General features: G+C 39.3%; 1 protein-coding gene across 1 annotated transcript in view; it reads left to right on the top strand.

The window, feature by feature from the left end:
* Positions 1 to 3,824: 3,824 nt before the first annotated feature.
* The window catches only part of ZFPM2 (zinc finger protein, FOG family member 2), a 332,257-nt gene continuing 311,234 nt past the window's right edge, over positions 3,825 to 24,847 (top strand). Inside the window, exon 1 of the mRNA XM_069957210.1 lies at positions 3,825 to 4,161. Within this exon, the coding sequence (XP_069813311.1) occupies positions 4,122 to 4,161 (40 nt within the window). The 5' untranslated portion in view covers positions 3,825 to 4,121. The remainder of the gene's footprint in view (positions 4,162 to 24,847) is intronic.

Raw genomic sequence — 24,847 nt, 5'->3', positions numbered from 1 at the left:
AGTGGCCGAGCATGGACCTTAATAAAAAGATAAATAAATAATATAAACCTCTTGCAAACAATGCTCGCTTGGTAAGGTAATAGCTAGTCGAGGCTTTTTCCTTGTTAGAGGCAATGTTGCTGACTAAATATGACGTCACTTATGTGGGTGGGTTATGGAGCTTCCCGTGCTGCTAACTCCCTCCCTCCTTCCTCTCCCTCCATGATGTCTGCTGCCGGCCCATATCATATACACAGTACACAACTATCATCATCTATCAACTATCCCATCATGTAGTCATAGAGTAAGCCTCAAATATTTCAAACATAACGTAATGCAGATCTGCTGCGTATTTGCTGCGTATACGGTGTGTGTGTGTTTGTACCCTAACAAATATAAATGTATAGTGCGATTTAGAGCTAACCCTTATGGGCAAGCCATAGGAATTACACACATTCATAGGGACGTGAACTACTATCAGCAATGTATGGTGACCAAAGTAGTCACACAGGGCAATGGATGGGGGCAAAAATCCATAATAAACATTTAGCTTCGTCATAAATAAAGATCATTCATTACTAACTTGTAATTGAGAAATTAGGAAGGAAAGAGCCTTTAACAACACATATATAAAATGAAGCAATGTAAAGTACCGGGACAGAATGTAAGCATTATTGAGAACAGATATCTGATATATTCGAAGACCAGACCTGTACATTTAATTTTGACACTAACTCTAAAAAATACATCAAGTGACTGTCACACACATCGCTTCTCAGACTCACAATGATAAGCCAAAAAGCGGTAAGCTGTTAGAACTCCACCTATGTCAACATTTATTAACTCATTAATGGCAAGGCGTTATCAAATACTTACTTGTAAGATTAGTCCATAAATGTCGATGAGTGATTTATCGATAACCATATCTGCCTCCATCGATTTGCCTTCACAGTTCTAAATAAGCTAATTGAGTGAATTGCTTTCACTCTTTAGATGTGAAAATACAGAAAATGGCGAAATAACCTTGGCATATACACACAGGAACAAAAAACGATACATTTGTTATTTTGTTTCTCAAAACAATCACGTGACCCCCTAGATGCAATTGTATCATGGCCAGTGAACCTGCTTCGTAGGAGTAAGTAGATTTAGTTTGTCAGAACTTTGTAAGCCGAGGAACAAAAATAGAAATATAATCATCACTACACTAGTAGTCTGTTTTTAATTATACTGGCCTGTAATCGATCAACTGCTGCCTCCTCCTCAAGTAGCCTCTCCTCAATAATACTGGACTGGAATCAATCAACTGCTGCCTCCTCCTGCTGCTCAACTTGTCTCTTCTCAACAATACTGGCCTGGGTGCAATCAAGTGCTGGCGCATCCTCCTTGTAAACTTTTTTTCCAATATTTTTTTTCACTATTTTGGTACTTTTATTCACTATATTTTATTAATTTTATTCCTATTATTATTATTTTTTTTTTCTCATTATTTTTGGAAATTTTTTCCCCCCACTTTTTTCATTGTAATAGCAACTGCAACTAAACGAAACTATACCCTATCACACTCCCACTATTGTAGCTGCAATTATTCAGCCGTTAGAGCAAGGTTCGTTTTCGGTTCGGTTTGGACCGATCCGAAATTCACGAAAGTTCGCCGGATCGAACCGAACTGAACTTTTCAAAAGTTCGCTCTTCCCTAGTGGGAAGTGTTGTAGCCCACAAAGGGAGGAACATTGTCTCTGCTGTGCAGCAGGGAGGGCTGCGTCATACACCTTGTATGGCACATGTGATAAACCTCATAGTGCAAAGGTTTCTTCGAACATGTTCTTCCAATTGTTGATCCCTTTTGAGGACGCAACTCTGTTTGTGAGCAGGCATGACTATGGGATGAACGACATTATCCCACTTGTCCGTGTTCTGGAAAGTGCGCTGAACAACATCAGCTAGGATTCCCAAGCCACCACTCCAAGGCTGAACATCCTCCTCCTCCTCTGTCAATTGTCTAATCTCAACCATACTGGCCTGGGTACAATCAGGTACTGCCTCCTTTTCCTTATCCTCCTCTTTCTCTTCCTCAAATAGTCTGTTCTCAACCATACTGGCCTGGGTGCAATCAAGTGGTGCCGTCTTCTCCAACAGTCTCTTTTCAACCATACTGGGCTGGGTGCAATCAAGTGCTACTGCCTCCTCCTTCTCCGTCAATTGTCTGTTCTCAACCACCCTGGGTCCAATACAGTACTATTACTAATCAATTCCAAGGGATCACCGGCACTAAAGGTCCCAGCATGGAGGTATAAGTGGACTCTTCTCCTTCCCTCTTAGGTGTAGGTGGTGCTCAGCTGTACAGTGGTTCAGAATAGTCCATGCATAAGAAGAATATACTTCAGCGGCACTCACCATAAAATTTCACCTGTATTGGAATAGATTCATGCTTTAAAGGACAACGAGAGGACGCTCACTTCCCACCGTTTCACTCCTAACCAGCGCTTTCTCAAGGTATCTGAGATGCCTTGAGAAAGCGCCAGATAGGCGTGAAACATTGGTGGGGAGTGAGCGTCCTCTCCTTGTCCTGTAAAGCATGAATCTATTCCAATACAGGTGAAATTTTATGGTGAGTGCCGCTGAAGTATATTCTTCTTATGCATGGACTATTCTGAACCATTGTATGTTGAAAATATTGTATCTTGAGGCCACTGTAAATTGAGGGACCACTGTAGGTAGAAAGATAGATAGTAGAGAGATAGATAGATAGATAGATAGATAGATAGATAGATAGATAGATAGGAGATAGATAGGAGATAGATAGATAGATAGATAGATAGATAGATAGATAGATAGATAGATTCATGGGCAGACAGAGATATATAGATATACATTTCCCCCTGGTCCTCAGGCTTTAGCTGCTGCAGGTGGATTGAATGGCATGATGTGGATTAAGGTTTAGCAGGAGACAGATAAGATCAGAGTCACAGAGCGGGAGGAAATGTTCTGCAATGTGCTGTAATAAGAAAATACTGAAAACTTTTTACATTCCAGCACTGTGCCGGTGACAGTAACTGCACTCATATACCCCCGGTATATACACAGCAGGCACATACACCCCTAGCATATACACAACAGGCACATACACCCCCAGTATATACACAACAGGCACATACACCCCCAGTATATAAAGTACACAGCAGGCACATACACCCCCAGTATATACACAGCAGGCACATACACCCCACCAGTATATACAGTACACAGCAGGCACATGCACCCTCAGTATACACACAGCAGGCACATACACCCCACCAGTATATACAGTACACAGCAGGCACATACACCCCACCAGTATATACAGTACACAGCAGGCACATGCACCCTCAGTATATACACAGTGGGCACGTGCACCCTTAGTATATACACAGCAGGCACATGCACCCTCAGTATATACACAGTGGGCACGTGCACCTTTAGTATATACACAGCAGGCACATGCACCCTCAGTATAAACACAGTGGGCACGTACACCCTTAGTATATACACAGCAGGCACATGCACCCTCAGTATATACACAGCAGGCACATACACCCCACCAGTATATACAGTACACAGCAGGCACATGCACCCTCAGTATATACACAGCAGACACACACCCGGATTGCTCCCTAGGAGCCGCATGCACTGTTACTTGGATGCTACTGTCTTCACACATTCTTTTTGTGACACTTTGTAAAGGGTTTTTCCTCCCTACTCATCTCTTATCTCCCTCCCCTTGTACTGGAAAAGTGCAGTTTGCTCCACCTCCTCTTTCCTCCCCATTCAGCAATCAGTCAGGGAGAGTGAATGTGCACAGGCTGAGGCAGCAGCAGCAGCATCCACCCTGGGACTCCTCCATGAGAGCACTCCCCTCCCTCCCTCTCTCTCTGTCTCTTTACAATCCTTTATCCCTTCACTCTGTCATCCCTTTGCTCCGCTACCCTTCCACCTCTCCCTCTTGTGAGTGTGCACTGCCCTCATCCAGCCACTCTTACTCCCTCCTCTCCCTCTCTTCCTCACATCATTTGACTTTGAATCGCAAGACGTCGATCGATCTCTCCTATGAAACAATCCAATTGATCTGTCGCTCGGGTTCCTGGAGGAAGTAAGAGAGCAGCATGTCCCGGAGAAAGCAGAGCAAGCCACGACAAATTAAACGTGAGTCCCACGGTGTGCCGGCAGGGGAAGGAGGGGGGGGGGAGACGTCTTCTTAAAGACTGCTGAACAAGTCCGGTTGGTTTCGACTTACTCTATATATTTATCCAAATAGGAAGGAAGTTATGGGGAAGGCATAGTAGACTGGCACTGATCATGGCATGTCACCATAGAAGAGACAGTGCCCATCACAGACGTAGAGCGCAGATAGGGCAGTCTATATATACATTGTGCACACACAGTCATTATCTGACCTCTTCATCATTACAACTCCAAGCTGTCAAATGAGTGTGTGCAGGGAAAGGGCACACTCGCCTCGTACAACTACAGAACTATTAGTGCCGGTGTCCTATTAGTGCCGGTGGCCTTTGTGGAATTGACACTTATGTCACAGCAACTTCATCCAAGTTGATGTATTTGGTGTCCCAAGTAGCGCCAATTATTACAGTCCTTGGATGGGCCAATGTCACGCTGGGCATCCACAAATAACTTGGTACCTGCACACCTATTAGACCTATCACTCATTCTACACCACTTTTTGGCCGCACATAGTTTCTACAGATACGGTTTAATTATGGATCGCCATTTTCCATACTTTTCTCCCATCTAGAAGAAGGAACATTTTAGAGTTCTGATATCCTGACACCCCCCCCCCCCCCCCCCCCGGACCCTTAGAACATGAGTTAATGAGATACACTTCCCCTCTCGGTAGCAGTGCATCTTCATCAGCACACACTTCCATGCAACTAATCCTCATGTCACACTCCAGGACTGCTCCATAGCCTGCGTTTTCCTATTGATTTCTCCTCGCTCTAATTGCACGGGTAGTGCTAATTCCTGATGACTTTTATGGACTCGCTACAACACTTCTCGAAAGTCATTGCCAGCATACCAAAAAAATATGTCTTTGTCTCTTTAAATATTGTTACTTTTTTTGTTTACAAGTGTGCACAAATATTGTTCTTATAAATTCAAACTCCTTCCTAATTAGCAGGAAATTGTTTACAAAAAATTAGCTCGGAATAAAAAAAAAAATTTTGGCTAACAAAGCAATAATCATTAGTTGCGTCTCGGCCCCTGGTGTGTCGGTGTTAATGTGTTGCTGTACTTTAGGAACTTTTGAGGTGTACTTTTTTTTTTTACTTGTTTGTGCCACCCTTTATGGAACTAGGTGTAGACATGGTTATTTTTTCTCCCGACTATGTATCTGTCGTGTAATTGTGCCGTCATGCCATTCTGACTGTAAGGTTACTGACTTGATTGTTCATAAACTATTAGCATTAATTGCTCGGTGGAACACAGACCATCTGATCGCCCTTTTGTGTACTTTGTTATCTCCTCAATTAAATTTGTTCATTTTTTTTTTTTTTGTATTCATCTAATGATGAGAGATAAAAGTGGGGATGTTAATTGGAAAATACACATGGTGTAGCTAAACCGGTCTATTTATGTCACCAATGTTGATATGATAGGAACCAAGACTGTGTCAGTGTAATGGTGTCATGACAGTATCGATCAGCGATGGAATGTAGACGTATTATTGGACGACGCTTCTTTTTAATGTCACGTAGTGTGTTCCGGAAATTTATGAGTTTAACGTATTATTAGTTATGTGTAGCTTCATAGAGATATCACAACAGGCTGGGAGTAACTACTGCAAGTTAACAAGGCCTCTAGACTAGAAGACGTCCCATGACGTTGTTGTGTCTGCATTTAAAATTTAATTAAAATGTTTGAATACAATTAAAATTTTTGAAATGATTATATATATATATATATATATATATATATATATATATATATATATATAGTGTTCATGTGTGTGTGTGTTTGTGTTTGCTGCATATTAGTATTATTTTTCAAGCCATAATTAGGAAAAAAATAACTAATTTCTATGCAAATGACTAAATTACCTCTCCAATTAAAATTTTTTAGCTTAGCCCCTGTATAATAACCCAAGCCACCTCTATGATTTGTAAACCATTTAGCGGCTGCAAGTCTACATAGCATGATGCTGAGAACAAAATAACCAGAAAAAAAAAAAAAAAACAACTAAAGTCATCCTGTGCCAAGAAACTCCAGAGACACTCATTTTAAAGGACAAAAAGGTTGTTGGGATGATTTTTTTCCCTTCTTCTTCTTCTTCTCGTACTGCATTCTTTCTGTGCTATCTAAAATTGTGATTTATGCAGTATTTTAATATTTTGCTTATTCTTTCCCCTTGGGTGCTCTCTGGGCAGCGATAAAAAGGCAAAGCTGAAAGAGCACCATTAATTTGCTCTGATGACTGGCCAGATAAGGCGAGATAATGGGAAAGATAAGCCGGGAAGATATACCATCAGAAACCCGATTATTACCATTAAAATTCCAGCCTAGCAATCTGCAGAAGCCTGATAATTCCTTCTCCGTTTCCACCACTTTGGATGATAAGGCAAAAAATAGTCACTCAGTGCTCCTTGATTAGACTGCCTGGATATCCTGATAATACAGTGATAAATTATGTATTTTGCCCCCATGTTTTGTCACAAAAATTCTGATTTTATTCAGTTTTTTTCCCTCTCTTTTTCTAAATATATTATTTTATTACAAGGATCTAGTAGAACATCTCCCTCCCTACCGGCCTAGAAAATAAAACCTTTCTCTCATGAGCTATTATTCTAATATGAGGTTGATAAAAAGCAGTGATAGGAGCCGAGGTGTTTTGTGTGGGAGTACCATATCAATGCTATCAACTCATCTCCCTGCGCCAGCTGCTCGCTGTTGTTGTCACAAGCCTTATCACCCCCTGCCAATATGCCAATAAATTGCCCAGATTGTCCTTCGTCCTGTCAGTTTAGTCATTTTGGAGTCAAAATTTTATTTTATTTTTTGTTGATTTTTTTTTAAAATTTTTGGAAAGATTTTGATTGACCATGTTTACATAAAGTACTTTGCATCATCTACAGGCTCCTAAGGGGTAGTTAACATTTACTATAGAGCCTCTATAGAGGTACCAGACACAGTGGGAGGAGCGTAGCATCATAGTTTTGTTTGTTGGCAAACAGCATTCCGCAGCCATGTGTCACAGGATTCCTAAGCTTAAAAAAAAGCATTGTGTGTGCAAATCTGAGGGATGACGATAAATCAGGGCCTTACCTATCAAAAACTATTTAGAATATCATCTAGTAAATAAAAATTAAAAAATTATTTAAAAAAAAAAAGTCAGGTGATCTGGAAATATTACAAATAAAGTCATATTTAAAAAATAAAGCATTATGTAAATATTTAGAAAAATAATTCAGGTAAATACATGTAATTGGAGCTTAGTCACATTGGGCAAAATTGATTTAACCCTTAGTAGTTCGTGGCCTACTTCTTCAAGACTTCGATACATAACAATTTGGTAGTTTTGACCATATGAAGAAGTCGAGGTATAAAATGTGAAACTGTTTGAGGTGAAAAGTGTAAAAGTGACTTTTTCTTTTACATATAACAGGCCTCTCTTTTATTTTTTAGATGTTTTTTTGTGATTGGTTTGAATTTCTTTTTTATGCTATAGATATATATGCTATCAGTGTTGTTATTGTGAATTCTTACCCTTTTTACCGTTTACCCTATAACTTTCTCACGGGCAATCAAGGTTCATGTGATGACTTGTTCTTCTGAAATGCAGCCATCGCCTCCGTAAGGGCTAAGGTGGAAAACACCTGCAATAGTACAAATTGAATCATGCGTCTGGATGGTTTGGTGGCAGAGCAGCCAACTGTACAACTCCACACAATTTGATTTCGGAATAAGGTTGGACCTTTTACAAACATTATGATAATTGAATAGAATCTGTTGAATAGAAGCCACAGAAAAAAACTCTTTGTCTGTGTCAGGAAATGTGTAAATCATGGCAAATGTGTTCCTCGATTATTAGACTTATTTTTTTTCTCGTCCTATAACATAGGCTCGGACTTGAAAGCTCTTGCCAGTTTTATGACCTGTTTCACGGCCATGAGTATAATCTTATAGAACACGTATCACTGAAATAATTGAGTGGGGGGGAGTTAAAAATGAAAATCATAGGATCGGCTTTACGCCAGTCGTAATGACTATGCTTTGTTTGTGTATAAGGCCGCACAGTATAGAGGTCTACACTACTAATATCACAACTTGTTGTGGACTATTGCCAAGGGGGGGGGGGAGCTATACTCTCTATTCCCTGCCCATTATTTAAATGAAGTCATAAAATAAAAAATAGAAAAAAAAAAATACAAAAAATGTTATCGGAAAAATAAAAATGTGAGATATGGCAACAAAATTACTTTCACATTGTCATACGGCAGTTTAGTGACTCTGTTTCTTTTTGTGTTGTATATTTTATCTTGTTTTTAAGGACTACAAATAATTGTAATTTGAGTGGAATGCAGAAAGTGTATGATAAGGGATTTGGTTGAAAAAAAAAAAAAAAAAATCTATTGATGAAATGCCCAAAACTGTCGCGAGCCAATGTGGCACTGCTGCCAGTTTGTTGATCTTCTTCCTGCAAGAAGAAAATTTAGGCTCTCTTAATCCTAATGCCCTCCCTAAATTCCAGCAGCAGTTAAGCTCGGGGTGCAGATTATATTGACAATCAGAGGTCTTTTTGTTGGATGACCTAAAGATATTTTTGGCAACATGTAAAATGTTATTAACGGTGTAAAAATAAAAAAATAAAATAAAAGGGGACTTAATTTAAATGTTTAGTGTGCAAAATAGAGTTTTATCCATAGTACTTATACAATACATAGTACAGTTTTTTGTTTACAAAATTATTTCCAAATACCTAAAAAAAAAAGTTGGAAGCGGTCAGTCCTGATGGCTTAATGCATTATCCTAGAATTCTATAGCCTTATAGCAAAATGGGAATAATCACTATTATTATTATTATTATTATTATTATTATTATGATGATAATTATTATTGTTTTTGTTTTTTATACTTTTTAGGCTAAATAATTTTGATATACAAAATTCTGGATTTGTATTTTATTTTTTATTTTTTTTAAACAATTTTTAGCTATTTCGTCTAGTTTTCTAGAGCTGGTGTGAATATGAAAATCCTGTACATCCTTTGCCAATGCATTAGCATAAAGATAACACATTTGTTTATTGTCTTCCGGAATCAGCTGTTAGTATCTGTGCCACAGGTAACAATTGACTTTTCAGGCTTTAAGTTAATAGCCTTGTCTCTTTCTTGTATGGATCAATATTCGTATTAATTAATCACCGTTATCAGCGCTAAGATCTGGTTCTATTTGTTGTTACATCAGCAAAATATCAATAGGGAAAGTGGACTCTGAGATCGTCATGGCAACTTCATCTCTTGGGTCAGAGAAAGTTTATCTTATCTGTTCATGGAGAGTAGCAAACTGTTTAGGGATCTAGTTTGAACTCTTGCTGCATCGATTTGTTTTTTTTTTTTGTTTGCGCATAGAAACCGAATTCCAATCACAAGGGATAAGAGAGATTTAAATATTAATGTCCGGAAGCATGTCCGTAAGGCGGTTACTTTATTTCCGTCAGAATCTTAGAAGTTGACGAGCTGTTGAATTTAAATCAAATATTTTTTAAATATTTTTCATTATTTCGGTGTTGACTGTAACGGTTAACATCTTCAAACTACCAATGGTTTCTTATGGAAATTTTATACTTTCCCCAAAATTTTTTAAAAATTGAATGCAACGTATATTTTCAACAGTTATTATGTAGTTATTCTTTTTAGAATAATGAATCCCTCCTTATCATTTTATATATTTTCTGTTTGCTCCCACCACGACCTCTTTATTTTTGATATCAGATGGGCCGGGTTTCATAAACCAACAGTTTTTTAAAAAAAAATTTAAGTCTCTCCATAAACGTAGAATGTATTCAAATCCACATTCTCACACAAGTATAACAAAAACAAAACTTGGTATATAATTTTTTTTGTATTTCGGACACCATAATAAGCGTGTAACTGATTTTGGCACATACGGTAGTAACTCATTTGAAAAAAGTTAAAAAAGTTACCATGCAAAGTCTTAGTGTAAAAATACGTAATGATAATTTGTTCGCTCTAACTTACAAAGACAAAAAAGCAAGAAGCCAGGTTGTTGGGTGGGTCACTTTAATAGTAGATTAACTTCATACCGTCCATTTGTCAGCTTTGCGAGCTGTTGTTTTTGTATGCCATCAGCTTTAGAGTCTTTAGGGGCTTACATACTACTGTGTATAGTACATTTGCCATAGAAGCAGTGTTATGAAAGATCTGGTGTTGCTTCCATCTGACCATTACCGGACTTGGCAGTGTCCTATCTTGCTATTACTGTGCAGTTGTAGGAAATGTCCTCAATTAGCACTTTGGCTCCTTTTCAGTTGTGTTGTGGACTTATTGTTAGACTTTGTTATCGTAGTTAGGAACTAAATCGGAGTTATACTTTTTCTTCTTGTTCTGTTTATTACCACTTTTTGCATTTGTTCTGTTTTCTTACCTTCCGCTAGTACTTAAGCGTCACTTTTTTTGAATGTTTTTGAATGTTCCCATGGATGTACCTTGTGCACTTTGCTGTCATGTCTTTTAAAAAAAATATTCTGACATCTTTTCTGCTTTCCACTTGCTTTACTTTGTCTAGTGATCACTGCCTGGAATGATGATATGCTGTTCTCCTGTGGGAGTTTTATGAGCTCATTTTACATGTGTTAAAAAGTCATGCCTCAAGGCTGCTTTACTGCATGTTATTGCCCAATGAAATGGCCCGAATTAAATGGCCTTAGTCGGAGACTATATTGCTTGCTTGACCAACATGCTAAGTATTAGACTTATTATTGAAATCATACCTCAAACTGGAGATGAGAAAATGTCATGATAGATAAATATACATATAAAAGAGATAGATAGATAGATAGATAGATAGGCAGATAGATAGGAAATAGATATATAGATAATAGATAGATAGATAGATAGATAGATAGATAGATAGATAGATAGATAGATAGATAGGAGATAGATAGGCAGATAGATAGATAGTTAGTAGACAGACGGATAGATGCAAAACATAAAATAAAATAACTACTGTAGAGAAAATGCACCTACGTTGGTCTCTATCTCCTATAGGCCTCACATTCTAATTTCAGCATCTCAGGCATGTATTGGGGCCACAGGGGCAAATTCCATAGGAGATTGAAATAAATACAACTACCTGGAGAATGTATACAGCAAGATATGAAAAGTTTGCATGTACTGAGTGTGTTTATAGTGTGTATCGGGTGCTGAACCGATTGTGTTGTACTATTCTACTGAAACCAAAGTACAATGTTAAAATTAAGGTAAATATTTATTTTTTAATAAATTTAAATGAATTTGTCAGGTATCTATTCTTTTCTGTGTTCCGTCAACTACTGTGTTAGTGAGGCTACTGTCCATCTTTTACCATTGTACATCAAGGCCATATATAACAGAAAACTATTGGAAGGTGAAATGTTTGGATACTGTGTACTGTGTACCATACCATGCAAACTTGGGAACAAAGAAACAATCCTCAAAAAAAGAAAGAAAAAAAAAAGAAAAAGAAAAAATTGTTTTCAAATGTAACATTTTGAGCAGTTTACTATTGATGTATTTGTGGATTTTTAGAAAACTAAAGTATTTTATTTTCTTGTATACTAGGTCTTAAAGGGTTGATCCAAAGGGTTATTTTGACCATAGACAAGGATATGTCATATATATTGTCTTAGCTCTTAAATCTCCACCTATCAGAAGAATTTGTGGCCCCTTTTGCATTAAAACAAAACAATTGACACATAGGAGAAAAAAATAGAGTCGATCAGTCATACCTGATGGTTAATGCCCCTTACAAAGCTTGCAAAAAAATCTCATCAAGTTAGAAACTTCTACAATAATCACAACAAGCATGGAACTTTTACATCGTTAGGCTAGGTTCACACACACCGTCTTTTTTTGGCCAGGACAGGTTTTCTATGGGGATTTGTTACTGCTCTGGACAGTTCTGACACCAGTTAATAAAAAAAAAAAAAAATCATTTACGTGGACAACCCCTTTAACATTACTCTATATCTGGAAATATCTCGGGCCTCATTTCCAATTTTTCTCACTCAAAAAGTGATAATATATACTATTTATGGTATATATGGATTTCAGGAAGTACTATTGGTTTTATTTGGTTAGTTTAAGGGTCAAAAACCTATTATAGGTTTGTCAGACACAAATAGGTTCTAGTTGACAGGTAGAGTAAAGTAACTGAAGGTACGGATTAAAATTAAAATGCAATTAAATAACCAAAAAAGAAAACTCTTAGGTGTATGGTGTGAATGGGTGTGATAGAGCCTTTTTGTTAAAAAAAAAAAAAAAATTTGTGCTACTTTTCATAATCCATATACTATAGGATTGGACACAGTCATTGTTTAGCCTTTGGTGTATAGGCTGTAGGATTGACTGTTTGCATTAGTATAGCGCATGACATTGTCTTGTTCTCTAGAGCTTATAACCATCCCAATGCGTGTTACTTTCGTAATTACTTCTGAGCATATGTAGAATGATACAGAATATATTAGACCAATGTCCGCCTTTGAACGGGGAACGCAAGCAAAGCCCGACGCAAACTTAACTAAAGCTGTTTTACATGGGAGCTCAATCTTAATTGTAAAGTGCATGTTTCATTGGAGACGGATAAAACGCCTCTATGCAAAGAGGTGGTTTATATGTGCATGAAAAATGGAATGGGATTGTGGTGTAATTACAGACGTGGCAGAGATGAATTTGTGCTTTAACTCTTTAGGGCACACTGTTTACCTGCATTCTCATGGAAAACTGCGGATGAACCATTGTGATATTATCGTGAACTGGCTGTGCTATATCTGACAAGCTCAACTTCATATCTATCTGTTATAAGGGGTTCCCCGGCTGTCTTTGTGTTTTTGCATCTATCACTTTACAACCATATAATATTTCTTTTTGGAGTCACAATTGGGTATCTGTAATGGTTTATGGGACTCTACTGTTGTTGTCTTTTTCTTGACATATGGCAGCTGACAGAGCATGATGTGATAACAAGTCTGTATGTCATTGTACAATGGAGGTCAGTATCGTAAAGTAGGGAGAGAACGCATGGCCATGTGCCCTGGGGCCGCCACATCTCATGACTTAACTATACATACATAACTATCATAGACTTTAACAAAAAGAACCATACCCACACGTGGAAGCTTCTACTATATAACGAATGGGGTCCACCCCATGAAATCCTTTTTTCCTCCCCCTATCCTAATCTAACCATAGAGGTGCCCTTGTACCTTAGCCTAAAATAGGTCAAAGATGCCGCCTTCAGTGGGTTTTTCTAGGGTGTATTGGCTTCCTGAATCACCACAAACAGATGATGTCGGTGGAGAGAAGTGATGGTCATGATTAGTGTTGAGCGGATCTTTCAAACTATTCGTGTTCTGCAACATTATCTGAATCTGAGTGCTTGGTGTTTGAAGCCCCCGTGGCTGCAGAAGTTGAATGTCACCTTAGGGAGTCATCAAAAAACATGAATACAGTCATAGGCTGTATCAATGTTTTCCTGGCAGCTCTATGGCTGCATCCAACTTTTGTAGCCACAGGGAATTAAAAGCCAAGTTGAGTTCTGAGAACATCGAAAACCCTTTCAGGTCCTTTGACAGGTCCTCTCAAGGGATAAACCAGTGCCATAGCAGTGTGGCTGGGGTTTACAACCCCTGCCCCCCCCCATGCACCCAATGGAGGAAACATGAAAATTCTGCCAGTTTTCTATAATGTCAGCCAATTATAGAGCTCAGCATGGGAGTGGGAGATCAGCAGCAATGCATGAGAATACAGCTGAAACTGGATGATGGTGCCAGGGGTAAGGAGGTGACTTGTTTGTTGTTTAATGTCATAGGGAGGCAGTATGCAAAGCTGAAGTTTCCCCTAGAAAACCATTTAAGGCTAAGCGGCCTATTCCATGGAGCGATAATCGGCTATATCGGCCCTATTCGGCCGATTAACGCTCCGTGGAATAGAGATAACGATCAGCCGATGATCGTGTCATCAGCTGATCGTTCATTTAGGTTCAAACCTAAATGACAGATCGGTGCTCTTTTACATTGTTGATCGAGCCCTGGTCAGCCCATGGATTAGGACCCTAAGGCCGGTCTGTAAATATGGACGATGTGCTATGAAACTGAGTTTGAAGCTCCTGGCATCATCATTTATTATGATGCCAAGAACTGCGAAACTGCTTATCAGTACAGAAGGTTTAAAACAGTTTCGGAGTTCCCCGCATCATCATTAATGATGATGCCAGGAATTTCGAATTCTTCCTCGTATAACATCGTCCATACATGGGTCATAATTACGAAATGTGTGAATGACCCCTTGCTCTGTGTATGAGCATTTACTGTTCACATCATGGATTTCTATTGGCTTGTCAATTAGATGCGGTTTCTGTGTATATTCGGAGAACATATTGAGTAGTCAGGACACGAACATAGAATGGGGCTAATCCACAGGTTTGCCTTGAATTACTATGTAAAAAATTTGTTTTCCTTGATAGTTTACCTCCATGATGGTTTTTCGGTATTCAAAGAGAGGGCGGTGTATGAGACCGGAAGAAAGAGGGAAGTCAGGATGCTTAAAAATCTGTATAATCTTAAGTAATCCATTAGAACCGACATGATAGAAGATACATACGATGTTAGAGCTATAGACCTACGCGTTTTGAACTTTGTGCCTTTAGGTTCTTAATCATACTATAGCTGGTGTGTTCATCTGAGGGTAAGAACCTAAATGCACATGGTTCAAAACGCGTAGGATTTATAGCTCCGGACACGTCATTGTGTTTTTAACATTGTATGTCTCACCTATCAAGTTAATGGATTACTAATGTAGATGGTATAGTCGTTTATCAATTCCGGTACATGCTGTTTTTTTTACGTTCCTTAGATTTCTGCCTCCATGTGAACACGTCCCTGGCCTGCTTTTTACCCAGTTCGCTCTTTCCTCTTTCCATTCTTAGTGGTGAATGCCTTCATATAGATACATAACTCCTACTCCCTATTGTAATGAAATAATGCAAATATAGATAAAATTTCCAATGGCTTCAGGTGATAAATGTAATTCTGTAACCTGTATTCTCTCTATCATATAAGTGAAGATGATTTATATGTAATATCTAATGTATTACAAAGAAATCCTTGGCGTATGCCAAGCCGAGATCGAATTGTGTGAGAGGAAACTGAATAATAAAACCAATATTTCTCGCCTTTTTTAGTTTATAATAAGGGTGTACTAGGTCGGATATTTTTGCGTAAGAACAATGGTAACAACACAACCATAGATGGGTAAAATGGCTGCTGGGAAAATCTGGTGGTTTCCTTATCTTAGACTTGTAGTGGATTAGTAGCCCATGTGGGGCTAAGGAGACAGGGGTCCATTCTTCACAGACATGTGACCCCCACAGAGGTTGCGCCCAACAAGGAGTTGATAGGTGGACTCAAATAGAGCCAAGACTTCCTTAGTTAGAGGTGTGATAGTGTTTAGAGATGATCGGACAGCGCTGATGGTCAGGTTCATACGAACTCGAACCATCGGTATTTGACTCCCGCAGTCTTCCCGTTCCGTGGGGAAGGTGGAGACAGCCCGAGTCCCACCTGGAAAACAGGAATACAACCTATGGCCCAACCTATGGTCAAATACTGATGGTTCGAGTTCGATCATCTCTAATAGTGTTCATATGTATTTTATTATTTACAGATACATTGAACACGTCAGACAGATATGGCAAAAGTTTTGATCCCTTGGGGTCTGAGTGTTGAGACCCTGGCAGATTTCTAGATAATGCCAGAAGTGGCACTAAGCAGGCTCTATAAACTTATAATTGAACGTGTCAAGTACAGCTGGAAAACATCGTAGCCAACCTGAAAGTGAAGCAAGCCATCATTTCTGGGGATATCTAAGGATCAGGAAGAGTCTGACCAATGACGGGAAATTTTAACTAAAAGAAGCAATCAATTTTTTTTTTTTTATTCTCACCTGTGATGATCACTTTTCTGCAGTGCTGTGCCATTCTGGTGCTATGGCATCCATGTAACTTCTTCTCTGGCTGGCCCGCATCCAAGGAGGCCACTGATTTCCGATCTTCAAAAACTCTCTTGAAAGAAGAAGGGGACTTGGCATCTGTGTTCTCTCAAAGTCCACTACTTATCCGTAGTTCCACTTTGGAAAAATCTGTTACCATTGTTTCAAAATTAAAAAATTGCGCCGGTATACTAGAATATATCTATTCTGTATAGTAAAAAAAACACAGTTTAGCACACAGATAGTTACTCATAGTCACAGATTATAATTCTCTCCTCCCCCAAAGTGCAAGTGTACAAAGAATTACAATTCCTGTATGTCACGTTTAGTGATAAGCAAACATGGTTTTAACTGTTCGTTTGTGTTCATACGAGCATGGCGATAATTGTTTGTGTTCGCCGATCACCAACAATTAGTTCGATGATCAAAATGGTTATAACGATCATTTTCCAACATATTGGGACATGCGAATATTTATCTCGCGATGTACGCAACAAAGTAATTTACGCTTTGCACTTGATAATCTGTACGCATGTGCATAGACCGAAACGTACGCTTCTACTATACGTTCGTTATTTGTTGTTGTGAATGGTTTTTTTTTGCGTTCTAGATCTGAACCAAACATAGGGATGTTCGCTCAGCACTAGTCGCGTTAGCTCAGTTAAAAATGTAAAAAAAAAATAATTTGAAAATTATTATAGAACCATAGAAATGTCTATCTATCTATCTATCTATCTATCTATCTATCTATCTATCTATATACTGCTACAACCTAAAAAAAAATGACAATAGGATTGTAATAAAATCCTATTGCATAAGGGTGAGAATATGCCATCTGGCAAACTTTGAATGTAATTTTTTGTCCATTAAGCCATGCTTTGACCAATATATATGCTATAGATCTGTCCCTTTAAGAGTCGATCTTATCCCGCATACTGCATTATATTATAAAGCACACACTATAAAATTATCTTATTCTATAGTCACTTGGTTACTTTATTTATTTACTAGTAATCTCCGTTGGGATGGTGCCAGGCGTGCCTCCTCTGTCTACTCATGCACAATGCTATGTGTCCAGATGTTCTTTGTGTGTGTTGTTGCCTTCTGTTCAGTCCCGCTCCCAAAGGAGTTGTACCACCCTACAAACAATATATATCTATTTATAATTGTAACTTTTTTGTGTGGGGGGTGGGGGTGGTCATAGTAACTTGTCGGAACACTAATAATTATCACACACACATTGCTCATGCTTATTTTTATGTTGTGAAAAGATTGATGCGTTAATGCCACAGATAGTACAAATACCAATACACCATAGCGCCGTATCAGTATTTGTTATTTATTCCATTGATAATAGAAGGTAGCTCATGAGTTGTTATTTAGGTATGAGATTACCTGCCCAGGGTGCACTAAACAACAACCCCCTGAGTATGTATCTTAATGATCAATGATTGAGTGATCAATGAATGAGTGATGTCAGCTGATCATGGTCTTTCAACATGCTGAAAGGGCACGATTTGTGCAACAACAATCTGCAGTACGCCACTCAGTGTAAAAGGAGCAACAGCTGAGTTCAATGGGCCACCAGAATGATCTAAGGATTGTTTGGACAGCCCCTCCCACTCACCTTGCTCCCTATCTGTACATGTAAGAGCACAGGCAGTGTGGTGGAATCGAATGCTAAAGGCCCTATTCCACGGAACGATTATGGACCGTATTCGGCCGATATCGGCCGCTATGGACGATAATCGCCCCATGGAATAGAGTGCAACGATCAGCCGACATCGTTCAGTCGCTTGATTTTCAACATGTTGAAAAACAAACGACTGATATAGCAGCGATCTGCTGCCGGCGCTCCGTTGAATAGGAGCATCGGCAGCAGACGCTGCTATATCCTATGGGCTGCCCGGACGATCAGCGATCACCCGAACAGCCCCCCCGCAGCTCCCCGCCGCCCCTCCCGCACTCACCCGCTCGCTGCTGCTGCGTTGAATAGCGTCGGCAGCGAGCGGGGAACGAGGAGCAAACGAGCGCTGAGAGTGCTCGTTTGCTCCTCTAAATGACCCGTGTAATAGGCCCTTAAGCTGACAGCTCGTTGCTCACTTCCCCTGATTATCGTGCCTTGTAATAAAGCCTGTAGGAGGTCACTGTTGTGATACCTATTCACTCAATATCTGAAATTTACCATAGGGTAAGCAAATGCTCACTAAAGTCGAATAAGTTTTGAATTGAAGTAGTTTTTTGGATTTCGGTGGAGATAGGCATTGGGCGTGATGGCTTTTCAATGCCAGAAGGCTTTGTTCTCAGAGGGATAAGCTGGCACCAGAGCTCATGAATGTACCACCGTGTTTATGTGTATAGGGAGGGTGGAAGAGATCATAAAGCTGACAAAATTATAAAAGGTGTATAGGCACCTTATGAGGTTTTGCTCTAAGAACAGCTTTTAAATCTGGTAAAGGGTAGAGTGCCCTCCCCCCACAAACACACTTTTCTCAAAACTTCAAAAACTTTTAAAAGGTTTTTCCAACTATATAAAAAATATGGCATGCCCAAAATTTGGTGTGATAGCATGTAATACACATGTGTACAAACAAGGTTAGTAGAACCCAGTGAGAAAAATAAAACTGTAAAATATATTTCCAGAATACAGTGTGGGAACACTCGTCTTGTCCTGTCCAGCAAAATATCCTTCGACTCCCAGTAGAACAGCCCATATAGACTACTAAATTTGCAATAAGGCCCATATATTGGTCCGAACATTAAAATAAGCAAATTAATGTTTCATCATTTTCTCAATTTATTCTTATAATGAAAGAAATGCGAAATAATTCCGCCCACCCCACATCATCAGAATTCCCACCTAATCAAGGCATCAGATGAACCAGTCTCCAATGGAGAACCCCTTTAAATAGTGCATTCATAATTATTGAAGTAACCTGTAATGAAATATCTACCATTTCTTTATTATATTATCATTGACTCGTGACCTCAGGTACCTTATTGTGTTCACAGAATTCACATTTGATTCTTACTCCTTCTTGAAACAAACCATAAATCTCTCGGGCCATAAATATTGTCTACCTTCAAAGGATCAGGAAACAGCTCCTCTCATTTGATTAAAAGGCTGATGATTGATTGATGGCCTATACGGTGCTAATGTAATTACTGCCATACATCCAGGGATCCTGCTCTTCTTGAGACAATCTGAGGGCGTTACGGCTTGGCTATCGGAGATGAACACATACACGTCCTTAAATCCACCTAAATAAGTACCTTTTTAGCATCAGTAAAAGCTCCAGGATCTATAAGGCATGTCTGGGATTCATCTTACAATATTCCAGTTTGATATCTTTCCATTAGGCAGCAACATCAGCTTTAAAAACTTTGAGGCTATGTTCACACACTGTCAAAATGATGGCTGTTTTTATTTAACGGCACATAGTGGCCGTTATTTGCTGTTATGATGGCCGTCCAATAAAAACATCTGTCATTTTGATGGTGTGGGAACATAGCCTTAGTTCAGGATTAGAAAAAACATGGCCACTTTCTTCCAGAGACAGCACCACTCTTGTCTCCAGGTCAGGTGTGGTTTGCAATTAAGCTCCATTCACTTCAATGGAACTGCAATGGAGTTGCAAAACCTGCACCCTAACTGGAAACAAGAGTAGTGCTGTCTCTGGAAGAAATGGGCCATGTTTTTCTAATGCTGGATAACCCCTTTGGCTGAAGAAGTTGGATGCAGTCCTAAGGAGTCCTGCAAAACATGGTGGCTGGCCTAAGGCCTATGGCTGTATCCATGTTTTCCTGGACTCCCTTAGGACTGCATCCATCGCAATTATGTCTTATACCAGGACTTGTCAGTAATTTTTGCTGCAGGGATTACTGATCCGTAAAACTACGGACAATGGGAACAGCCCAAATAAAGTCAATGGGCCCTAAATCTGCAAATACGGACAAACTTACAGAATGTGTGACTGTAGCCTCACGTTGAAACAATTCAAGTCTAGCATTTAGGACTAAAATTGTCTAGTAGGTTCTGCACAGATTAACCCCTCAGCTCCCTAAAGTCTTTCTACTAACTATTTCTAACTATTTCTAAGGATTTCTAGAGTTTAAGGAGCAGAATTGTAAAAAGAGCAAAAAAAAGTTATTGTATCATAAATCCAGACAAAACTCCCATATACAGTATTCGGACGCTTGGCTTAGGCTGGATGAGCTATGGGGATGGGTTCACAGAGGACTGAAATGTTGCAGATTGAATGGATTACTTTTGTCTCAGTATTAGGCTATGTTCACACATAGTATTTCCATCAGTCTTTTGGTCGGTCTTTTTTAAACCAAAACCAGGACTGGGTTGAAAACACAGCAGCTGTGCAAATCTTTCCTTTATAATTTTGCCCTGTAAGTTCCACTCCTGATTTTGGTTAAAAAAAGACTGATCAAATACTGACAGAAATACTATGTGGGGACATAGCCTTATAATTATACTTGTAGGACTCGTCAAGTTGAATATTTTCGTTAATTTAGCCTCCTTCTCCTGATATGCTGCTCTTTCCCTCCCATTGTTGACAGCTTATTGTGTAGGTTGTCGACCACCACTCTGCTCTAAAAGCAGTGGTCTGGTTGGTGTACATGTGTAAATTGCAATCTAAGGGTATGTGCACACTACGGAATCCCAATGAAAACCCGTTGCGGATTCCTCAGCTTGCACCCGCTCTCGGACTCTGGTGGCCATGTGCATCTCCGCCTGTGCCATAGACTCCACTCTAAGCACAGGCGAATTGCACTGTCCACTGAAAGAATTATCCGCGCCGATTCGGTAGTATGAACCCACCCTATAGCTCTGCCTCCGCTGAGAGAATGTAGTGGCAACTTTCTTTAACTACTTCTATGCCGGGCTGATAAAAATAATAAAGACACCATGTCTACCAGTCCCTGTTCCTATGGTGCGTTCCCGTCTGATTATTTGGGTCCCGGCTCACTGACAGTCCGCTCAGCCAAGGAGCAGGAAGTCTGCAAGTCGGGATCTGGAGAAGCATATAGGAGAGTGCTACAGGAACGTGGGAGGGGGGAAGCATTTTTTTAACTTAATTTTACCAGTCCAGCATGGAAGTAGTTAAAAAAGCTGCCACTACATTCCCGCAGCAGAAGCAGGACGGAAGGAATCCGCGCAGATAAGCTCCAGCCGATTTTGTGCGCTTGCTCAATGCTTTGGGCACATGGTGAAATCCGCCTGACCGTAGAAAGAAGACTATGGGATGGCCAGATGTTCAAGCAGGATCGCGCACGGAATCCAACGGAGCTTATCCGCATGGATCTCGTAGTCTGACCTGGCCCTAATAGTAACAAGTATCGCAGGGGATTTGCTGCGATATGCACAGTGTGGAATCCGCTGTGAACTCATTACGCGTGAATCTACCCTAAAATTTATCATATCTTATGCTGCGTTTACACGGAACGATTATCGCTCGAATTTGCACAATAACGATCAAATTTGAACGATAATCGTACGTGTAAACGCAGCGAACGATTAAACGACGAGCGAGAAATTGTTCATTTTGATCTTACAACATGTTCTTAAATCGTCGTTCGCCAAAAATTCGCAGATCGTTCCGTGTAAACAGTTGTTCACCGATTTAACCTATGTGCGAGATAGGCTTAAGCGATCGCAAAACGATCGCAAAATGATCTCAAAATTTTTTTCTGTATGATATATCGTTCCGTTTAAACGCTGATCGTTATAAAAAAAATTGTTACTTCAAAAACGGCGAATTATCGTTCCGTGTAAACGCAGCATAATTCTAATTAATAAGCTGCCAATTGTTTAAGGCTATGTTCTTACACAGTATTTCCGGCAGTCTTTAGGCAAGTATTTTTTCACCCAAAATCAGGAGTGGAACTGACAGGACAAAATTATACTGGAAAGATTATTACAGCTTCTGTGTTTTCAGTTCACTTCTGGTTTGGTTAAAAAAAAAAGACTGACCAAAAGACTGTGTGTGAACATAGCCTAATCTGGAATGAGACTCTGAGCTCTCTTAGGACGGGGACATATCGGACTTCCTCCAGAAATCTGAAAACTTTTCTACTACTAGGCAAATTGGCAGCCGATTAGTTAGATCCCGATTCTCCAAATCTTCCTGTAGATTCGCTCATCCGCACAGAAATTCTAACCACTAATAATGGCGGCTCATTCTATTCTATTTAACTCTTTAGATTTTCTTTATCGATTGATTTAATTAAAGGCAATAAAATGTATAAATGTATAGGCGACTCAATTGCAGAGGCCCCAATAAGACAATCTCCTAGGAAGCTGCCGGCCTTGCAGACAGCCACATATTTTGTGAGGAAGTTTGTGAAGCTGGAGAGAAGTCAGGGCTACAACTGGGTCAGGTGATAAGATGAGCACAAGAGAAGAGAGAAGGCCGACTCTGATAAAAACTGATTGATTGATGTCTTGCTTTGCCACCATCACAAGCAGCTGACAGTTAGTTTGGGATCAGATGATTTGGCTTTTGCGATAGAAGAGGGCTCTGATAGGCAAAACCTGAAGGACAAAGAGGTCAGTCCCTGCGCAGTGTCAGCCGCCAGGGTGGAAGGCACCGCAAGGATTATTTGTACTAACTTACTTATTAAAGAAACAGAGGAGAGCTATCCAATCAATCACAGATATACACAGGAAATATATATATATATATATATATATATATATATATATATATATACATATACACACAGAGGAGAGCTATCCAACCTCATATACTCACAAATATACACAGGAAAATTATATATATAAATATATATATATATATATATATATATATATATATATATATAGCTATTCAGCCTCATATACTTATATACATGATATATATGCTGCTAGCATGTATACACACAGACAATTGTATACATTCCTTTTCAACGTTGTGTTTCAGTAACAATGGAACAGTAATTCTAAGATTACATTTATTAGCTCAGCACCTTGCATAGGTTGCTGCTTTTAAGAGGACATGTCAAACAAGTTACACACACAGATATATATATATATATATATATATATATATATATATATAGTGGTGCCTTGGATTACGAGCATTATTCGTTCCGGGACCATGCTTGTAATCCAAATCCACTCTTAAACCAAAGCAAGTTTTCCCATAAGAAATCATAGAAATGCAGACAATTGGTTCTATTCTGAATAACAAATGAAACAAACATTCAGAAACAGCAGAATCTGTGATATTATTAGTTACTGTACAGTAATGGAGAGGATGGGAAATACAAGGGTGGACAGAGACTGCAGGGAGCATGAAGAAATGAGCAGGACAGATGTGGGCACATACATGCAGCACTCTCTGTCCGGGGAGAGAGTGGTTACAGCTATAGAGAGATTACCTCCACAGTCCTGTCCCCTGATGTAAGCCCCAGCCTGAAGTGGATCTACTATGATTTGGAAGGTGAGGGAGACTTCCTGGGTCAGAGTACAGGGTGTAGACCCCGCTAAGCAGACACATGCTCCTCCCCCACTCCTCCTCCCACCCAGTACAGGGAGCTCTTACACCAAAGCAATGCTCTTATACCAAGTCACCATTTTGAAAAGCTGTGAGCTCTTAAACCAAAACGCTCTTAAAACCAAGTTACTCTTAAACCAAGGTACCACTGTATATATATTTATACATATACATTTTATTGCTAGTTTTTTATGTGCTTAATGTATTTTAGTCGTATAACTGCAAGTAATTGAACAATGAACTGCAAATATGGGAAGGTTATATCAATAAGGTAGGGGGCACACACGTTTTGTAGTTACAGTTCGTGCATGGACGATATGGACTATAGGTTTCCCATGTTGAATGGTCTTATTTCTGTCATATTAATTATGAACTTTAGATTTTTTTTTTTTTTTTTGCTTTATGTGATAAGAGGGAGTGGCTTAGAGAAAACATGACATGGTTTTTCCTGGAAGAGCGTGTATTAAAATGTAAAAAAAATTTTTACAGTTTTTGGGTAGAAAGTAAAGAAACCAATAACTAATATAAAAGGTTACAACAACCATGTAAGAATTATACAGGATTAGCCAAGAGGGATTAATAATGCAGCTAGAATAGTGTTGGAGCCCTACTATGTAGACAATACTTATACAGTAAGTTGTTCCTCTAGGTTCACCCACAGTAATAGCACCAGGTGCCAGATAACAAACTCAGCGCTCTTACCATTGTCAGACTGGGCTCTGCTGCACCTGTATGTATCACTAGACACAGTAGGCCTATACAGGAGATGATTTATGTCGGGGAAGACAGAAATTTCTCTTAATGGCAAAGACAAATGAAGTAAGGGCATCCTGAACCACCTCTGATGTTAGACGATCTCTGGGCTTATAAACTGTGTTACCTTCAATGGATTTTCATTAGGCAAAGATACAATATGCAGGAAACTTTGGGAAACATCAAGTGGATGGATCAGGATATGAGATATGACTTGGTGAGGCTCGGGTCCGTATGAACCTGAACGATCGGCTTTATGGAGAACATGGATATATCCCAAGAATAATCTGGAACTTATGGCTTATGGCTGTATCCATGTTGTCCAGGACTCCCTAGTGCTGTATCCAACG

Source organism: Dendropsophus ebraccatus, chromosome 2 (genome assembly GCF_027789765.1).
Source record: "Dendropsophus ebraccatus isolate aDenEbr1 chromosome 2, aDenEbr1.pat, whole genome shotgun sequence".
NCBI classification, from domain to species: domain Eukaryota; kingdom Metazoa; phylum Chordata; class Amphibia; order Anura; family Hylidae; genus Dendropsophus; species Dendropsophus ebraccatus.
This window is presented reverse-complemented; position numbering and strand designations above follow the sequence as displayed.